Source organism: Nilaparvata lugens, chromosome 8 (assembly GCF_014356525.2).
Source record: "Nilaparvata lugens isolate BPH chromosome 8, ASM1435652v1, whole genome shotgun sequence".
Taxonomy (NCBI): Eukaryota; Metazoa; Arthropoda; class Insecta; order Hemiptera; family Delphacidae; genus Nilaparvata; species Nilaparvata lugens.
In genome coordinates this window covers 12695661-12715560 of record NC_052511.1, presented here as the reverse complement: position 1 = coordinate 12715560, position 19900 = coordinate 12695661, and the positions used below count along the sequence as shown (strand labels likewise).

The 19900-nt window shown below is 33.9% G+C and overlaps 1 protein-coding gene across 1 annotated transcript in view; it reads right to left on the bottom strand.

Annotated features, from left to right (window-relative positions):
• Positions 1–2990: 2990 nt before the first annotated feature.
• Positions 2991–19900, bottom strand: part of LOC111050463 (3'-5' RNA helicase YTHDC2) — an 87404-nt gene continuing 70494 nt past the window's right edge. The window contains exons 25-30 of the mRNA XM_039435072.1: positions 19098–19297; positions 16839–16974; positions 15249–15341; positions 8455–8633; positions 5950–6375; positions 2991–5260 (exon numbers count right to left, since the gene is read on the bottom strand). Of these exons, the coding sequence (XP_039291006.1) occupies positions 5072–5260; positions 5950–6375; positions 8455–8633; positions 15249–15341; positions 16839–16974; positions 19098–19297 (1223 nt within the window). The 3' untranslated portion in view covers positions 2991–5071. The remainder of the gene's footprint in view (positions 5261–5949; positions 6376–8454; positions 8634–15248; positions 15342–16838; positions 16975–19097; positions 19298–19900) is intronic.

The window sequence follows — 19900 nt, the reverse complement described above, 5'->3', positions numbered from 1 at the left end:
GACACGAACAATTTCGATCAAATGCAATTCAAGATGGCGGCTAAAATGTTGTCAAAAACAGGGTTTTTCACGATTTTCTCGAAAATTGCTCCAACGATTTTGATCAAATTCATACATAAAATAGTCAAAATACATATTTGTAAAAATTTCAGGAGCTCCGCCCCATCTATGCAAATTTTGATTTTAGATTCCCAATTATCAGGCTTCAGATACAATTCAAACGGAAAATTTTTAGTGGATAAGATTGAGCATGAAAATCTCTACAATTAATTTTCGGTAATATTTTCACCTAAAATTGAAAATAAGCTTGAAACTTGAGAAAATGTGATTATTCAAATGCAAACTGTTGATTCTATTAAATCATTCACTATGAAGAGATAGCAGATCTCGTGTGTATCCAGCGTTATTGTCCTGTCACCAGTTGGCTCAGATCTTTGAATAGTAGACTTGAGATGCGCGGGAACACTAGCGTCTGGTGATCAATTCTTATAACGGCAAGGAAAGTTATGTGAGTGCGCCACACCAGATTTTTCAGATTATAAAATTCTGAATAAAATGAGATCATTGAGGCAGGTTTTGGGAGAACTGTTATATTTACCCTATTCTCGTTTCACAAAACCTTTGCAGTTTCGAACTTCCATGGGTGGGGGTAACAAGTCGGTGGGGGGGGGGGCTGTCGATGGTCACTTGTGCTTTGTGGTTCCAGACTATGTGTACTATATATTCACTTTCACTCTTCTTTTTAGGGCTACTAATTATTAAAAATAATCAAGATACAAATAATAATAAAAAAGCTACACGATAAAAATAAACAAGTATCCTTTATTAACACTATTAGTTCCAGCTCTTCAAGAGCCATTTTCAAGTGTAAATAATTTATCATTGGACTTGAAAATGGCTCTTGGAGAGTTGAAACTAGTACTTTTGTGATAGAATAAAGGGTACTTGATCATTTTTATCGTTCTATGTCTACTAATCATAGAGAAAAGAATACTACTATTTTTTTGTCTCTGGTACTATGTTGTATACTAACACCATGAAAAAATGCAGCTTTCCCCTAATTTGTTGTGTTCATTGACTGAGCTAATACATCGACAGTGTTGTGAAATTGGTGGTTTTTGTTTGAATGAATGCGTTTTTCAACTGTTCAGTTCATGTTTTACTCAATATTGAACCTAAAGGTACTTACGTTTTCAATGCTGTAACATACGGTAATATTTCGGGGAATTCGTAAATAACTTACATAAATTATTTTAGAAATGAAAAATTATTTTATTGAAGTTATAAAGGTTTCGATTGTCGTGGCAGACATTACAGAGTTTTTGATCCACATCAATAGATAATATACATTGTTACTTAATGTTTTCATTATAAATATCCCACACAATTTGTTTGTGTACATCATAGATGATTTTCATAATATAAACCAACACACATCTTTTATAATCATAACCAACACAATGAACAATGAATTATTATAACCAATAAATGTAATTGGATCTATAGATATAAGAAATCTATAGCCCTGTTTTCTTTTATCATTTATGCTCAGCTGAGCACAAAAAGAATATCATAGATTCCTATAAGAATGTTCATACATTGAAAATCTGAACACTTCCATAAAAAATTATTAGTTTATTTTTAGTAGGGCTTCATTTGAATGATGTTCTGCTTGAGAAAAGTTCAACTTATAGCATATTATGAAATTATTGAATACATTATCTTATAAAAGTGAAATTCCTTATTGAAAACAGTACACTATCAATATGTTTGTTGAATATGATATTGAATAAGGAGAGTTACAAATCACCGGAAGATTAATCTAAAAGCAGTCTTGAACATTAAACAACAATTATAAATTATTATCACAAATATTATTAAGAAAGTAATGAGAATTCTTATAATGTTAGTTTTCAAATAACAGAAGTTAATAAAGTAATTAAGTCAACAAACATAGAAAACAATAAAGTATCATACTAAGGGCCGTTTGCACAGTGTTAGTTTAAGCTAAAGCTTAAACCAAATCCGGATTTTTTTTGGTTCAAACTAAAATTTTGTTTGCACAGTATCAGTTTAAACTCTGTATTGAGTTTAAACTCTGGGAAAGTTTAAACCTCCAAAGCAGGAGGTTTAAACCAAATAATTTGGATAAACTAGACATCTGTAAGATTTGATGGGGAAACAGCTAACAGTAAATTATTTGTCGACGGTTGTTGTTAATGCTTCTGTAGACGATGATAATTATTTAGGTTATAGTGAATCATTATTGATAGAATTGACAGGAATTGATAGAAGTTTTTAATGCGATTGATAAAGATGACTGCGAAGAAATTTTAACACTAAGAAAAATTGGGCAAAAACGAAATATTTAAATTTCTGGGATGATAGAGAGTTTTCTTAACGGTTTTGCTTGAGTAAAGCAACTGTCAATACAGTATTTGATTAAATGAACCACTTGATAGAAAATAAGACAATTTTTAACAGTGGTCTTTGATTAGGAAACATATTTTTAATAACACATAACTGAGATATTTTTCTTTCGAGAGATTTCTAATAAACGAGGAAGACCGTAGTAGATTTAAGCGTATCAAAATAGCTTTTTTAAAAACATTCTAAAATATATTTTTTGGTGCCTACTAAATATAAGTTTTTATCTACTAGTAATATAGCATTTCATCATTTTTTGAAGAATTTCTTGATCGCTTTTCACTTTTATTACCGTACAGCTTACAGCTCTGTGGATTTTGAACAAGGAAATAGTAGCTACATAACCTCAATTTACTGATGGTTTGTACACAAATAAATTTCCTGTCAGCCTTCCTGATATTATAAACGATGACATTCTATTACCAACTAGTAGTTTAACTTAAACTGGATTAGTAAATGCACTGAGAAAACCGATTCAAGTTTAAACTTTCAGATTAACTTAAACTCGATTAACTTAATCGAGTTTAGCAATCTATACTGTGCAAACGGCCCTTAAACAAAGAAGTAGTAGATGTTAAGTTAAGTTACAAACCACAGAAGAAGATATTTCCCACGATCTAATATAAACAGACTTTGGTCATGTACAAGAAGATGCGCAGACAGTATTTTATCATAATAAATTCAATCATCTGCGTAAAGTATTCTATAATATGAATAAATATTTCAATATATAACGAACAATTAAATACTGAACTAGATTACTACATCTGCTGCAGAATGTAGCAATAATAAAGCTTATTGGAACTAGAATAATGTAGAAAATACCCAAATAAAATTAAATATTTTATACCAACAATCTCCATTCAAATACTGAGATATAAGTTTCTACAAAGCTATCAAAATATTGCTTAGGATTGACATCAGATAAAAAAGTGTAATGTAATTTAAATTACTTTTGAATATTAACTAATATTATTAATGAATATCAACTACATCCATATGAATAAACGTAAAATAATAGATGACAATAGTGAATAATATATTATTAATATTTTCCATATGGAAATATGGAATATTTTCATAATTATTACTCCACATTATTTGGTCAATAAAAGAAAAAGTTTGTCTAAGGGCAACTACCTATTGAACTTGGGATATTTTGGTGAGAGCTAGGCCTATCAACGAATAATAAATATTTTCATCTTTTCAAAATTAATAAAAATTAAGACCAAAAATAGAATATAATTCTAAAAGTCAACAACCACAAGGTATAATATCATCTATAGATACAACAAATATCTAGAATACTTGAGTAAGCGTTAATTGTAGGGATAAATTATAGTAATTGAATTATACAACTAAAAATAGGAATACACAAGATAATAAAAAACGTAGAAATGATAATGGAGAAAAAATAGTAGGTAATACTATTACAACTCAAAGACTAGGGTTTAATAAAATTGTGATTCTATAACACAAAAAAATAGGTAGAAAAATGTTAGATGCAAAATCCATGAGCAAGATGATCAACTAATGAACAATTACTTTCTAAAACTAACAAAATCAATTGAGAGAAGTCTAGATAACTTTATCAACTTTATACAGATAAAAAATCATATTCTATTAATTTAGTACATTATGCCAAATATGACTACGTTAAGTTTTGATTGATTTGCGAACGTTAATATTTAGTTTAATACATGCAGGTTAACATGCTTTGAGTTGAATATTAGTTTACAAACAATATTATGGTTGATGGAGCACCCACATGACACAGCCTTTGATTTTTTACTTTTGGCCACATTTAACTTTGATTTTGAAATGGATTGATTTTTCAAAACACAAGTAAAATATCAAGTCTTTTGATTGATTATCAGTAATTTAATCCAGAAGATGGATATGTTATTTAAAATAAATGTTCAAAGTCTCAAATACAGTATAAGATTAATATCAAAGTGCAAATCAGAATACAAATAAAACTTAGTGCGATGCTTTGAGAGCATAGGAATGAAATGAGAAATTATTGAAGCCAACTTAAATTAATAAGTTTTTTTTTCATTTTTCTCAAAACTTAACGTTTGTCAAGGTGGTTTTTGCTCACGTTTCATTTAAATGTACACTAACATTTTACATATTTCTGCCTTCAATTTGCTATATTTACTGAGTTCACAATCAGTATTTTTATCCAGAAACCTTATCAAACTAATGTTTTCCAAAATATATTTTTCGAAATAAAACTATACCTAAAATATTAATATTGCAGAGACCCGTGAAGTAAACAAAACAATCTTCATACAACTACTAGTAAATCATAATTTTTCTTTCTCTATTAAGGTGAGAGAAAAATATAAGTATGAATTTTCAACCTAAAATAATAATGACTATTTTCCAAGTTTTCTCAGTACTCAATGTTTCTCACAATATGTGAACTTATGTTCTGGACATTGGTTTAAATGCTGAGTTCAACTCATAATTATTTTTTAACATCGAAATTAAAGTATGAATTTAGTATGAAATTAAAGTAGTTATTGAGAAAAGTACTGTACTAGAACCAACCTAATAAATAAGTTTTATCAGTTTTCTCAAAACTAACAAATCTCACACAAAATGGGGTTTTGAGCCATAATCGTGTTTAAATTTTGGCTTACATATTTTGGTTTACATAGGAGTTGTTACCATAAGAATATGGTTGTTGGGGCGCCCTTATGGGCCTCCCATGCCCATTGTTCTGTTGGAAGCCACCCATGCCCATATGAGGGTGCATGCCCCCGCTCAAGGGCGGTTGAGACTCCCACAGCAGGCAGACTGCCTCACCAATGTGCGCATCAATTTCCTGTTAAAAAATAAAGTCATTTAACGAAATATTTTGAACTCAGATTGATATGAAATAGTTATTGTACAAACGCAAATAAGTATATTAGAATTAGAAAATTACAATTCGAAGTTATTGAACCAAATTTCCATTAAATATGCTAGCAACTACCGTTTAGACCTACTTCTCGCTATTCTCTATGTAGTCAATAGTTGCAGTTGCAGAAGTCTACAGGATAGTTGGTAGCATATCAATTTGGATTTTAGTTCAACAATTATTATATTTTTACGATAGATAATTTTTTTTTTAAATCTGAACTCATTATTAATACACTTGAAATACTAAATCCATACCAAGTGGCAGTTTTTTTATCGAGAGTTAAACTTAAAAATAACTCTTCAACAATATTCTCAAAAAATCGCTGCTAGTCGCCTTTATTGACGATAGAGTTCTCATCCAGTTTCTGAATTCTGATTACCAGGCATATAATGGTTATATTGGGTGTACATGTATACTGGTTATGTTGAGTATACAGGTATACTGGTTCATGTAATAACCTGATATTCGCAACACTGGTCTACCCTTACTTAGTAGTTAGTTATTGATGAACTGATTTCTATTTTATCCAGTAAATTAATTTAAAATCAATTAATTTGAGTAAGTTATCAAGTAAAATATAGTAGCTTTATTTAGTAAAGTTATCGACGTACCTGTCCATCGCGACTCGACATGAACCGATTGAAATCGGTAAGACTGCAGTATCGACGCAGTCCCGCAGCAGGCACGGCGCCATACTTGATCCACTCAATGGGCAGCGGAGTGGAGGGACCCTCATCACTCGACCAACCTCCAGTGGGACCCTTGGAGATGATGTCATTCGCCCAACCGCCATTCGGCCCCTTTGACATGACGTCACCACTTGACCAGCCGCCATTCGGTCCCTTCGACATGACGTCACCACTTGACCAGCCGCCATTCGGTCCCTTTGACATGACGTCACCACTCGACCAGCCGCCAGACGCACCATTGGAGATGACGTCACTGTTGGACCAGTGTGTGTCGGCCTTGAGACGCGCGTAGCCCTGCAGACTGGTCTGACTCTGTAGGCTGAATATGATGATCACCTGTTTGCCTTCCTGTTATCACGACAGAAAAGAAAAAGTACAGTATTATAAAAATGAGAAAAACTGATCCACAGTATAATTGTCACTTGTCAGAACAGTCCATCATTGTTTAGTTGTAAAGGTGGCTCCTCCACACAGAGTGATCGGGAATACTTCTCCAAGTATGTGTAATACTTGGGCGTGTCTAGTCTCGGTCAATGACAAGAGCTGAACCTTCTTTGGTCAACAGCTAGACCAATCATATGGCTTCATCTACACTATAAATATATTCAGCTGCTCAATGTTTAAGCTTTCAGTTTACTAGAGATTGATTTTGTTTGATTTAACAACTGAAACTAGTATTTCAAATTGTTTAAATTATTTAGTGGTTATAACAACATCAAGTCGTTTTAATTCAGTAGAGATCGGCCTTCTATGATACCAACACAAAAATATCCCTTAATAACAAATTTTGTATTTTCGGCTTTGAGAACGGCATTCATTTGGCTTACGTTTGGCGTTCAGCAGAAAATTTGAAATTAATTATTAAGGAATATTTGTGTGTTGGTCTTTTAGCTAAATCCAAAAAAGGAGACATCAGCTTTCAGTCCGGTCGTTATGTGTATGTAATAGCTATTAAGATCTAGAGAGATACTACTATTAGAATCCATCACGATTTTTAGGGTATTATTCGCATAGTTGTATAATATTTCCTGTATTTGCACTTATTCATTATACTGTAACATGTTCAATTAAATTGATTTTCTCGAACTATACATCGAAATAATGTGTAAGAAGAAGAACGACTAGTTTCAAAATGCTTTTGACACTTGATAATGACGTGAATCGTCTGAAATAAAATAGAAAAAATGGTACTACTGTAGCAGTTCTTCGTAATTAATCTTTCAAGTAGCCCTATCAAAATACTTGATTGACATTATATTAAAGTAACATTTGCCGCCTAATTATATATGCTGAGTCGACTTAAGCAAGATCCCAACTCAACAGATTCAGTGTTCGCGTCCGGTACAGTGAAAATATTATTCCAATTAATTCTAATAGGACTATTCCTACTTATTGCTACCCGGCCCAGCAAGTATGAATAGTCCCATTGAACTTATGGTAATATTTTTTTTGTCATATTCATTCAATTTCAGCTGTTTTACATCCATGAAATCAAGCCGGTAAACAGCTGATTGTAGAACAAATTAACATATTATGATTCTTATTACAGCATACTATACTGTAATAAAATCATATGTTTTCTTTACAGTCGAGTATGTTTCCTAGTTCCAAATTTGGAACAGCAAAACTGCCGCCTTTTAGCGCTCTAAGAGGATGTTTTGTCAACTACAATCAAGAAATTCCTGATTTGAAACTTGTAAACTAGGTTATGTTTATAGAATGCATGTAGTAATGTCAGCACAAGCAGGTAATGTTTTCTCATTCTCAATTATTCTTTTCTAGATTATTATGACAAAAAATAGTGTAAGTTACTTGGACGTGAATGTCTTTTGCAGTGCTCGAATGAAATTCTAGTCTCGGCTAACACCTCGACTAGAAACATCATTCTCGCCTGCAAAACGGCCCTTCCCGTCCTTGTGACTTAGGATACTATTACAGTACCCAATACTGATACATTCACAGATGCTGCTATGTGAGAATCCAGCTCAAGGCGTTGCTCCCTCTCATTCTTCTAGCACTTCCTGGTCGTGGGTTCTAATCCCTTCGGTAGACATCCCTTCGGTCGTTTTATCATCTATCGTAGGTTGTTCGTTTACAATTACCCAAGCACAAACAGAAAGCTTAGGGTATGATCACATTGGATGCGTGTATGTGCAAATGTACATCAGATCATGCATGAGCCGAAAAACAAAATCTGGGAAGAGTCATCAAAACACGTTGTGACTTGCCTGCAGCTGCTCACACTGAATGCAACCAGCAAGTGCATGCGTTCAGTTTGAGCGTTTCTATTGCTCTTTCTACATTTTGTTTCTCATCTGTCATGCATGACCAAGCGTGCACTTGCACATATACGCATCCAATGTCATCATATGAGCAATATCCGCAATAAAATAAAATTTCAAAATATATAATTTGAATAGAACTTACGCGCAAAGCGTTCTTGAGCGTGCACTCAGTGCCGGCCTGGAATTGCCAGAGGTGTGTCGTGAAGGCTCGCTCCAGTGCGCGCGTGTTGCCCTGACGAATCACAAAGAAGCAGCGATGCACAGGGAGGGAGGGGGACAGACTGCCTATGCTTGTGCCTGCACTGCTGCTTCCGTTCTCATCTAAAATTATTAAAACCATAAACTAACTTATCATCTATATAAATCTTCGTCTAAGAATACAATCGATCAATTTATTCAATTCAACACAAAAACACGCGAAATAAATAAAGATACAAAAATACATACAGCATACAGTACAGAATACAACAGTATACTACTATTCGTCTCTACCAATTAATCAAGTTTTAGTTACACTAGGAATCCTTGGGGCTGTAGAAGTTGTTATTTTTTAGTATTAAAGGAATTATCGTTGAGTAAAATCTTTTTTTGGGCAACTTGAAAATAGTTGTGGTCAGTACTTCTCGAGCGTTGTATCGTCTACTACAAAATACAATGGCTATTAGATCTTCTTGACAAGAAACAAATTATCTCACAAACGATAATCAGATAGTTAGTCAAAAAGTTATGATTAGTTGTGATAGACATAGATTAGACTTGTAATATTATTTAAATAAAAAAATAACCAGATAAGGGATTGATGTACCGGTAATCTCAGTAATTTATCATGTTCAATAAAGATGTGAAATGTGACTTGTAATTCTCTTTAAAATTGCTAAAAAAGATTGTGAATTTAGATAATATTTGTATCCTTCATTTTGGTAATTAACTATAATTTTGGAAAAAATATAATAGAAAATAATTATCCTTATTTAATCTAAAGACTAAGTTTCTGATATTAAATTGAATAAATCCTATTGAATTGAGAAGAAAATAATGAATTAAAAAAAAAAGTTTTTATGAAACTCTTTTTTTTTTATTTCCAAAAAACATACATAATACACGAATAAGAAATACAATATACAACATATTTTGGAACCCCCCTACTAGACTATCCATCTGTGTGTAGGGGGGGAGTTCCACTTTATACATAATAAGCTTAATCTGCTCATAGAAGTAAATAATAGAGAATACACTTATATTATGGATGTATTATTAATATTCTGATTATAAAATAGATAATATATTGTGCTGATGTATATTTAAGAATGAGTATGTAGGAATATGTATGTAGGAATAAGTATACTTAATACCTTGATTGATTAAAAGAATAATAAAGAAGAAAAAACAATATTTTTTTTGAAGACCGCAGTGGCAGGGATTCCAGAAATTCTCAGAAGAGAGAATGAAAAAAAAGCATAAACCAGAAAGGCAAAACAGTCAAATCGGTTATATCAATGATAAAATAAATACCAATCAATTGTCTGGAAACCTTGAAGTCGTGTTGGTCACCAAGCATAACGAGATTGGAGTAGTTCTTCTGAAGCTTCCCAACCAATCTGGTACAGCCACCTGTCCACCCTCTTCCTAAACACTACCAAACTAAATGCCTCTGTTTCCCTAATCACCCCTGGCACATTTCTGTACAAGATATGGGCCAGGTATGAAGGATTTGTCAATTCAGAGCCGTGAGTCAGCTGAGGTATCTCAAAGCTGTAATTGGATCTGTGGCGAGTTGAGTAGCTATGGTTAACTGTTTCTCCCAGAAGTTCAGTTTTGTATTTTTTGATGTGGATCAACAAGGATTTAATAAAAAGTTGTCAACATTCAGTACGGGAAATTCGATAAACAACTGTATTGTTGGGTATCTAAAGTCTCTCTTTAAAATTGTTTTTATAATTGATCTTTGGGTGACTGCGAGAGGCTCAATGACTGAGGAGGAAGCCCCTCCCCAAGCTAGAATTCCATATAGTATTATAGATTGGACATAGGCAAAGTAAACTACTTTGCACTGATCCACACTCAGAACATTACTAAGCTCTGAAAATGCGTGAAGCAGCTTTCTGAGCCTATTCTTAGCACACTGGACATGTTGTACCCAACTCATCTTGGAATCCAAGACAACGCCCAGGTATTTGTAATGATCAACGCGCTCAATCATACTACAATTACATCCAGCAGACCTGGGATTATTACAAGAATGCATCGTTAGTATTAGAGAGCCTGGATCAGCTTGATTTCTTGTAACTATCGGCATAAACTTCGTTTTTTCCACATTTACTGTAAGGCTATTGTGATCAAACCAGTTCTTTATTTTTGACAAATCAATTGAAGCACTCATGTAGGCCTCCTCCCAAGTGCTCCCAGTAGACACTAGTGCTGTGTCATCAGCAAACAGATACAACTCACCTTCAACTACTAATTTTGACAGACTGTTGATATAGATTAGGAATAGCAGTGGCCCAAGGGTGCTTCCCTGGACAACCCTATACTCAACATTCTCTTTATCACTATTTTCACCATTTATGCAAACTAATTGCTGTCGATTGTGAAAGTAACTCTTAAACCATCGGAGAGAGATATTTTTATCCCCAATGATTCAAGTTTTTCTATTAAAATTCTCCTGTCAACTGTATCAAAGGCTTTTGCCAAGTCCAAAAAGGTTATCAGTACTTTTCTTCTTGATATAATACTACTTGAGATAGCCCTAGACATATTGAAAAGAGTATCAGATGTATTTTTGGACTTTTGAAAACCATACTGTGAGTTGGAGATGAGATTGTACTCGTTTAAATACTTCGTCAGTTGTATTTTTATACACTTTTAGATTATTTTAGATAATGTTGCCAACAAAGAAATAGGTCTGTAATTGGAGAATATGCCTTTGGGGCCTGATTTATAAATAGGTATTACTCTGGCTGTTTTGAGAGCGTAAGGAAAGTGTCCAACCAGAATGCTTAGATTGACTATATGTAGGATAGGATGTATTAATATGTCAATATTGTTTTTAATCACTCTAGTAGGGATTCCATCACAACCTGGAGCTAATCGCCCTTTCAAACTCTTCACTACCTCCTCCAATTCCTGCCTTGAGACCGGTTGCAGCTGAAATTCAGAGTCCACAGCATGTTCATCATCTCTCACTACTGGTGCATCCTGGGTTATTATAGAATTTGCTAGGTTTGTCCCAACTTTGGCAAAATATTGATTAAATTGGTTGGCAATTTCTTTAGTTTTTTGAGAGTCGATGACTTCACCAGGGCGGGAGAATGCACTAACGGGGAATGATTTACTATTATCTATACGACCTGAGATTTCGTTTATAATCGACCAAAATTTTCTAGGGTTACCAGTCGCTTATTCAATCTTGTTTTTGTAATAGTTATACTTGGCTCGCTTGATTGCTGAATGTAGCATATTTCTATATTGAGTAAACTCATTTCTAAGGAGACAGTTAAATGGTTGTCTATTGAGTTTTTTTCTGAGTTTATCACGATGTCGAATAGAATTTACTAGTCCAGCAGTTATCCATGGTTTGAGTTGAGTATTTCTAGATGAAACTTTTACTTAATGTGATTTTTCGGCAATTATGTTTTGTACCGATTCAATGAAAATATCTGTTGCATTGTCAACGTTGTTTTGTTCAATGACTCTATTCCAATTGTGACTAGAAAGTGTGTTCCTCACCTTTTTCCAGTCTGTTTTAATAATGAATCTGTATTAGGCGGCTTATGAGTTTTTGTCGATAATATATTCAAGCAAATAGCATAGTGATCGGTAACCGAGGACTGCAGAATAACAGAAGATGCATTGAAGAAACGCGGAAGCTTGACAAAAAAGTGGTCAATACAGGTTCCGCTGGCCGGCCGTGTAATCTTGTCAATACAGGGCACAAATCCTGCGTCACTCAAAATATCGATATAATGCTCCTCAACAGAGCCAGGGGCAACATTCAACGTATCGCAATTGAAATCACCTGCCAGAATTCGGACGACACCTGGCGATTGTTCATTGCAATATACGTTTAACGCGTTTATGAAAGTAGTTAGATTAGTGCTGGGGCTGCGGTAGACAGCTAGAATTTCGCATGCCGCCCCCGCCCAGGTAAAGGTGAGAGAGAGACAGGTGGCCAGACAGCCCAGTACCAGTTCATTGCAAGTGACTGGAAGTCCTTCATCGATGTAGACCACCAACCCATCGCCCTGGTTCAGACTATTGAATGATCTAAAAGAATGGTAACCTGAAATTTTAATTGGATGGCTGTCGTCGTTAAGCCATGCCTCAGTTAATATTATGCAGTTAAACTTATGCCCTAATCCCTGTAATACTGTTAAAAATTCGTCAAAGTTACGTCTGTAACTACGTATGTTCTGATGAATGACCGAGAAGCCCATGCCACTTGTGTGATTGTGTGAATTTGCTTTTTTTTCTTGCGTTGAATGCTATAGATTATAATTATACAGGGTGTTTCAGAAGTAGTGTCGAGAATTTTAGGGTATTGTACCTGGATGCTAGGAGACTACAAATGTCATATTTGAAGTGTCCAAAACTCAGCGGTTATCCTTATAGCTGCCATTTTGTTTTTTTCACTTAAAAATTTTTATCTCAAGAACGAAATGTTGTATTGATCTGAAATTTGGCATGAATATTTATGCTATAAAGACTCAACTATAAAAAATAAAAAAAAAATTTTTCGTTGAAATTTTTCAAAATGGCGGCCATTTTAAATTTTTGATGGCGAATATCTCGAAAACCGTCCATTTTACAGAAAATTTACAAGAGACAAAAAAGTTAGCAAATTTTTTCACGATTCCAATGATACCTAATTTATTAAGATTGGTCGAAGAATAACAGAGAAATTAATTTTTTTCGTACTGCATGCATGACCACTTTTCACCATTTAAAGATCAATATTAATTTTTTAATTCCAGATGTATTTAAGATGAAGCTTTGAAACTCGGTATGGCTCCATATGGGCAAACAGATGATTTTACAATGGTTTTCAGATGATAATGTTTGTCTTGTAAAAGTATTGTTGTTTCATTAAAAGTAAACAACCAGATGTAGTGCTTCCTATTTCTTAGTCTCACGTTTCCTAGGTCTTATTTCTATCTTAAATTTCCAGTTTCAATATTTTCTTACGTTGCTTCTACACAAATATTTAATTATTGTAATGGAATTTAGTTCGCTGGAGTACACCGATATTCACTTCATGTATGGAGCAGCTCTTGGCAATGCGACCGAAGCAAGAAGAATGTATGCAGCTGCATTTCCAAACCGCCGTCTCCCTTCCGACAAGGTGTTCACAAGAACTCACAATCGGCTGAGAGAAGTTGGTTCATTTGAACGGAACAGGGTAATTGCTGGTAGGCCTCGAGCAGTTCGAAATGTTGCTTTTGAAGAGGAAGTATTGCAGAAATTCGATTTCAATCCTAGAACGAGTACGAGAGCAGTTGCAAAGCAAATCAATTCGAGTGCTTCTTCTGTGTGGCGTGTACTAAACAAGGAAAGACTTCACCCCTTCCGCTTTCAAAAAGTTCACTCATTGGTTGAACGCGACTATGAGCCAAGAGTAAACTGTGCCCGTTGGTTTCTTCAGCAAGACATTATCCAACCAAATTTTCTAGAAAATGTGTTATTTACCGATGAGTCCAGCTTTACAAGAGAAGGAATCTTCAACTCTCGCAACAGTCACGTCTGGGCCTTAGACAATCCTCATGAGGTCAAAGTGCGTGGTTATCAGCATAGATTTTCGCTGAATGTTTGGACGGGTATCTTAGGTAATCGCGTGATTGGACCATACATTCTTCCTAATCGTCTGAATTCTCCCACGTACATTACTTTTTTAAGAGACATACTACCAGAACTTTTGGAAGATGTGCCTCTTGCAAACAGATATAATATTTGGTTTCAACATGATGGTGCCCCTGCTCATTTCGGAAATGTTGTTACGGACTTTCTGAACATGACCTATCGTCAGCGGTGGATTGGGCAGGGTGGACCAGTACCGTGGCCCGCACGTTCACCTGACCTCAACCCTTTAGATTTTTTTTTCTGGGGCCATATGAAAGACCTTGTTTACAGCACGCCAGTAGAAAACGAAGAAGACCTTGTGGCAAGAGTGGTTGCTGCAGCAGGTGCCATTCAAGATGATGAAAATGCTTTTATAGCAGTTCGACGGTCCATGATTGAAAGGTGCAGACTGTGTAATCAAGTTGAAGGACGGCATTTTGAGCAATTGCTGCATTAGTATCAGTGAACCGATTTGAGTGAAATTAATATTTTTCAATGTAAAATAAAATTTGGAGGAAAGTTATTCTTGTATATTTCTGTAATAAGAACGGTTTTCATGAAATTATAAAAAAAATTAATATTGATCTTTAAATGGTGAAAAGTGGTCATGCATGCAGTACGAAAAAAATTAATTTCTCTCTTATTCTTCGATCAATCTTAATAAATTAGGTATCATTGGAATCGTGAAAAAATTTGCTAACTTTTTTGTCTCTTGTAAATTTTCTGTAAAATGGACGGTTTTCGAGATATTCGCCATCAAAAATTTAAAATGGCCGCCATTTTGAAAAATTTCAACGAAAAATTTTTTTTTTATTTTTTATAGTTGAGTCTTTATAGCATAAATATTCATGCCAAATTTCAGATCAATACAACATTTCGTTCTTGAGATAAAAATTTTTAAGTGAAAAAAACAAAATGGCAGCTATAAGGATAACCGCTGAGTTTTGGACACTTCAAATATGACATTTGTAGTCTCCTAGCATCCAGGTACAATACCCTAAAATTCTCGACACTACTTCTGAAACACCCTGTATAAAACTCAATATTGAAATATATTTATAATAAAATAGTTGCAATTGAATATTGTTATTATTTGTGACTCACTCATGTCAAAATTTCTCCTGTGATTAGAATGCCTATTGCTTGAAGTCTCTGAGGAAGCCTGCTGCTTCGAAATGTCGTTGTATGATCTCCTACCTACATAAAAAGAAATTATACATTTAGTTTTTGGGAAGGAGTTGTCTTTCGATAATTCAAACAAATTATAACAATTTGAGGGAACCATCGACAACATAGATCATGCACATAGTAGAATCTAAGCTTAGGAGCAAGGCCCAACAGCCTTCTTTCCAACAATCTTGATTTGATAGAGCTTTCCTTGTCATTTTTGTAAAATCAGCTCATGAGTATTCAACTTTCTATCTATTAACCTTGGTGTGCAATACCAGTCACAACATATTCATATGGAATTCGAGGAAAATAAGGTAAATCCTCATTTTCTGTTTCTGTTACTCGTCACCAGCACTCAATTTCAGGTTTTGCTGGTCATGCCAACTAATTATAGAAGATTATCTCCTGGTTGTATGTACTAATGTTGAATTTTGAAATGATTAGATGATGTAATATGATAAAATCAATGCCACGATGCCCAATAAGCGAAGAAGAAGACAAAGCAATGATGTCACTAATCAATATTCAATTACAGTTAAATTCAATTAAATAGTTTAAACTAATAAACTACTTGAGTTGAGTTTAACCAAAGTTTAATAATTTTAGTTTAATTTTGTTGTTCTCAGGTTTTTTTGTTTTTGCCTGACAGAATTGTATTTCTATAATCATGTTCTAATTTTAAATGAATTATTCCAAGTACCATAATGTCTGTATTTGTGTAAGGTGTAGTGTTAAAATAATTTTAGTTTAATTTTGTTGTTCTCAGGTTTTTTTGTTTTTGCCTGACAGAATTGTATTTCTATAATCATGTTCTAATTTTAAATGAATTATTCCAAGTACCATAATGTCTGTATTTGTGTAAGGTGTAGTGTTAAAATAATTTTAGTTTAATTTTGTTGTTCTCAGGTTTTTTTGTTTTTGCCTGACAGAATTGTATTTCTATAATCATGTTCTAATTTTAAATGAATTATTCCAAGTACCATAATGTCTGTATTTGTGTAAGGTGTAGTGTTAAAATAATTTTAGTTTAATTTTGTTGTTCTCAGGTTTTTTGTTATTGCCTGATAGAATTTTCTTTCCAGTATCAGTATCCAGTTCTAATTTCAAGTGAATTATTCCAAGTACATTTATTTCAAGTATGAATTTGATTTTTTATAAGGTACAGTGGAACCTTGATATAGTACATCTGAAGAGACCACTCAAAAAATTACTATTATGAAGACTGCACTAAATCGAGATATACTATACGGACATTATAAGCTATATGAACGTTTCAAGGGACTGAAGAGAAAATATACTATAACGGGGTGTACTATAATATCAAGGTTTCACTGTAACAAAATGTGATTTGATTATTATATTCATTGAAATTCGTGTCACAACATAAACAATTTGTACAAAATAAGTAATTCAATTTGAATATTACTGACGCAAAAGACTGATTATTCTATTCCTGACTTTGTGTCACAACATATATAATTATAATTAGTAGAACATGAGTAATTAGATTTGAAAATGACTAACGCAAAGGACTGTAGTCGTTGTTCTCGTGGTGACTGATTGGCAGTGGCTTGGCTCCCACACCTGATGGCTGCTCCAACCCCACCGGCTCCTCTTCGCATAGAACTGCCACCAGGGCCTCGATCACCGCTTCGTCGTTCTAATCGAACAAAAACACTAATCAATTATTCCAACGACACAAAAATAAATATTCAAGGATATGTAATGACCCTTGGCTAACAATTCAATCAATCAGTCAATAATCAGTAATTGTTCAATCAATAAAAACCAATAATTCGAGTATTTTTCTTTACAATAATATTGTTCTTCGAACAATCATTTTAAAAAATATCTACTATGCATGAACAGAGCTCAAATTTCAGTGTGGCGGAAAGGTTTTCAACTAAGAGGGTCATTCAATAAGTAACGAGACAAATGACTAATTTTCAAAAAAGGCTAAATTGATCTATATGAAACTTTCAGGACATGAAGTTGACAACCTCGCGAAGACATCTGATCAGTTGTTCTATCGTATTTCGTCAACAAAATCGCAAATTGACTCAGTTAACAATGGCGTGTCCACTTGAGAATTGCACCGTGGAAGAACAACGTGCCATTATCAGATTTGATTGTCTGTCGTTTTCACTGTGGCTCATAGTGGTGGTCCATGTTTCATCACATGTTACAATTATTTTGAAAAAACACTCCCTTCAGTCGCGCATACTGATTTTTCAACTGTTGACTGAGATTTGAAGCCGGGTTTCTTTGAGAGCGTCCGTAAGTTGCCTAGGCACCCATCTCGCATAAGTTTTGTTGTACTGCAGCTTGTGAATAATGTTATGGACAGTTCCAACACTCTCGTTTACTTTTTCACTTATAAATTCGACAGTGATATGTCTATTGTCCAAAATTAACGAATAAATTCGAGAGAGGAAGTCCCAACTTTGACTGGTCGTAAACTGCGTTGATTGTCACAAACTTTTATACAGCCACTTTGAAACTGGTTTTCCCATTTGTAAACGCTTGAACGATTCAAACAATGGTCACCGTACACTTTTAACATTCTTTTGTGGATTTCACTACCTTTCTCACCTTCTGCGACTGAAAATCTTATCACAGCACGTTGTTCTTCTACGGTGCAATTCTCAAGCGGACACGCCATTGTTAACTGAGTCAATTTGTGAAGTTTACGAAATACGGTGGAACAACTGATCATATGTCATCGCAAAGAAGCCAACTTCATGCCCTGAAAGTTTTATATGAATCAATTTAGCCGTTTTTGAAAATTGGTCACTTGTCTTGTTACTTATTGAATGACCCTCATATTAGTCTAAACCAGCACTAAATCACATCAATCTGTGAAATTCAGCTTATCATAAGAAATGGGAGTATTATTGCAACGCATCGTTGGCACACCTGTTGTGTTCCAAAACTAAAATTATATCATACAAATAAATATTACTGGAGTTTCCTAGAGATTGATACATTTTTATGGTGTAACAACCGAAATTGTATCTTTTTTCCAATAAATTGAAATTGAAACTAGATTCTTAAATTATTGTTTAAATAGCTTAGTGGTTTGACAACATCGAGTCGTTTTCAATCATCATACGAATATATTTTCTGAATAAACAGACTAGATATCGTCCAAACACAGATTTATTAAAACCCGACATATTATCTTAGATTTTGAATAAATCCGTGGTTGGACAATATCTAGTATTTTTATCCAGAGTGGGTAACTACCACAATATCACCTTCACAACTACTCACAAAGTAAAATATCTTTGAATAATAATTATTCCAAATATCCGATGTCTATATAAATAGAACAAAGGACTTCTGTTAATGCAAATATTGACTGGCGAACTAAATAGCAGAAGGAAATTTTAAGAATGAATCTGTCAAAAAATTGTGCCCAGACCGGGAATCGAATCCAGTACCTCTCCGTTGGTTAATATAATTGGATATTTGGAATAATTATTATACAGTAATAATATTCTATCAGTTGGTTTACTGCAATTTCTAATAAACTTAAATAAAGGGCTAGAAAATTGTCAACACCACAGATTTTATTAAAAGTAGAAAAACTGGTTTCGGTTATCACACCATTATCAATATCTGGTAAAATTCTAATAATGAATTTGTGGTGTTGACAATTTTCTAGTCTCTTTACTTAATATGAATAATTACCACAATATCAACTTCACAACTACACAGAAAGTTCTAATAAAATCTAAAATCTTCTATCTTAGAATATATTTTCTGATTAGGTAGGCCTACCGTGGAGAGAGTGCGGTTAGGATAGCGCAGTCGTTTGGCGAGCACAGCATGCCACTTGTTGCGCAGCATGATGACCAGCCTCGCCAGGTATGGCTCCAGCCGGAACACCACCCACTCGTCTAGCTTGAGTGTGGCCAGGCGTTGGCCTGCGACCCCCGCCACTTCTTGCTCCTCCTCACTGTCGCTGCCTCGGTCCGCAGCTGAAATCCACCACATCAAATCAGTAAACAAATCAAGCAATAACTAATAAGAGATCATCTAGTATTAACTGAGATGTTATAGGATTAATATATTTTCCACTTTAAATCGAGTTTCTCAAAAATAGATTACTAGTGGTTGTAGTCTATAGGCTGTATTCGAATGGTTGTAAATTACAATAGTGAGATTCACATAGTAAAGTCAGTGACTTTACGACTACACAAAGACCAATTTTCATATTTCCACCGCCTTGCGACTTCTGTAGTAGGTAGATTGATTCAAATCATCCCGGTTTATCTGATATAATACTAATTATTGTTAATAATTTCATTATATTTTATTCGCGAAATGAAAATTCATGATTTTATATTAGTTTTCATAATTGAGATTGAATATACTTTGGTAATCCATTATATTTATACTCAGTCGCAACATTGTGGAGCTAGGAAATGAGAGCTATATGCTTTGTCTTATGACCAACAATAATAGCAAACTAATGTTGAAGGTGCTGACTTATAATAAATAAATGAATCTCATTTATTAGCAGATCTTCTTTTTTATTGATTTATCAAAATTTCCACATTATCAATCTACAAAACTTGAAA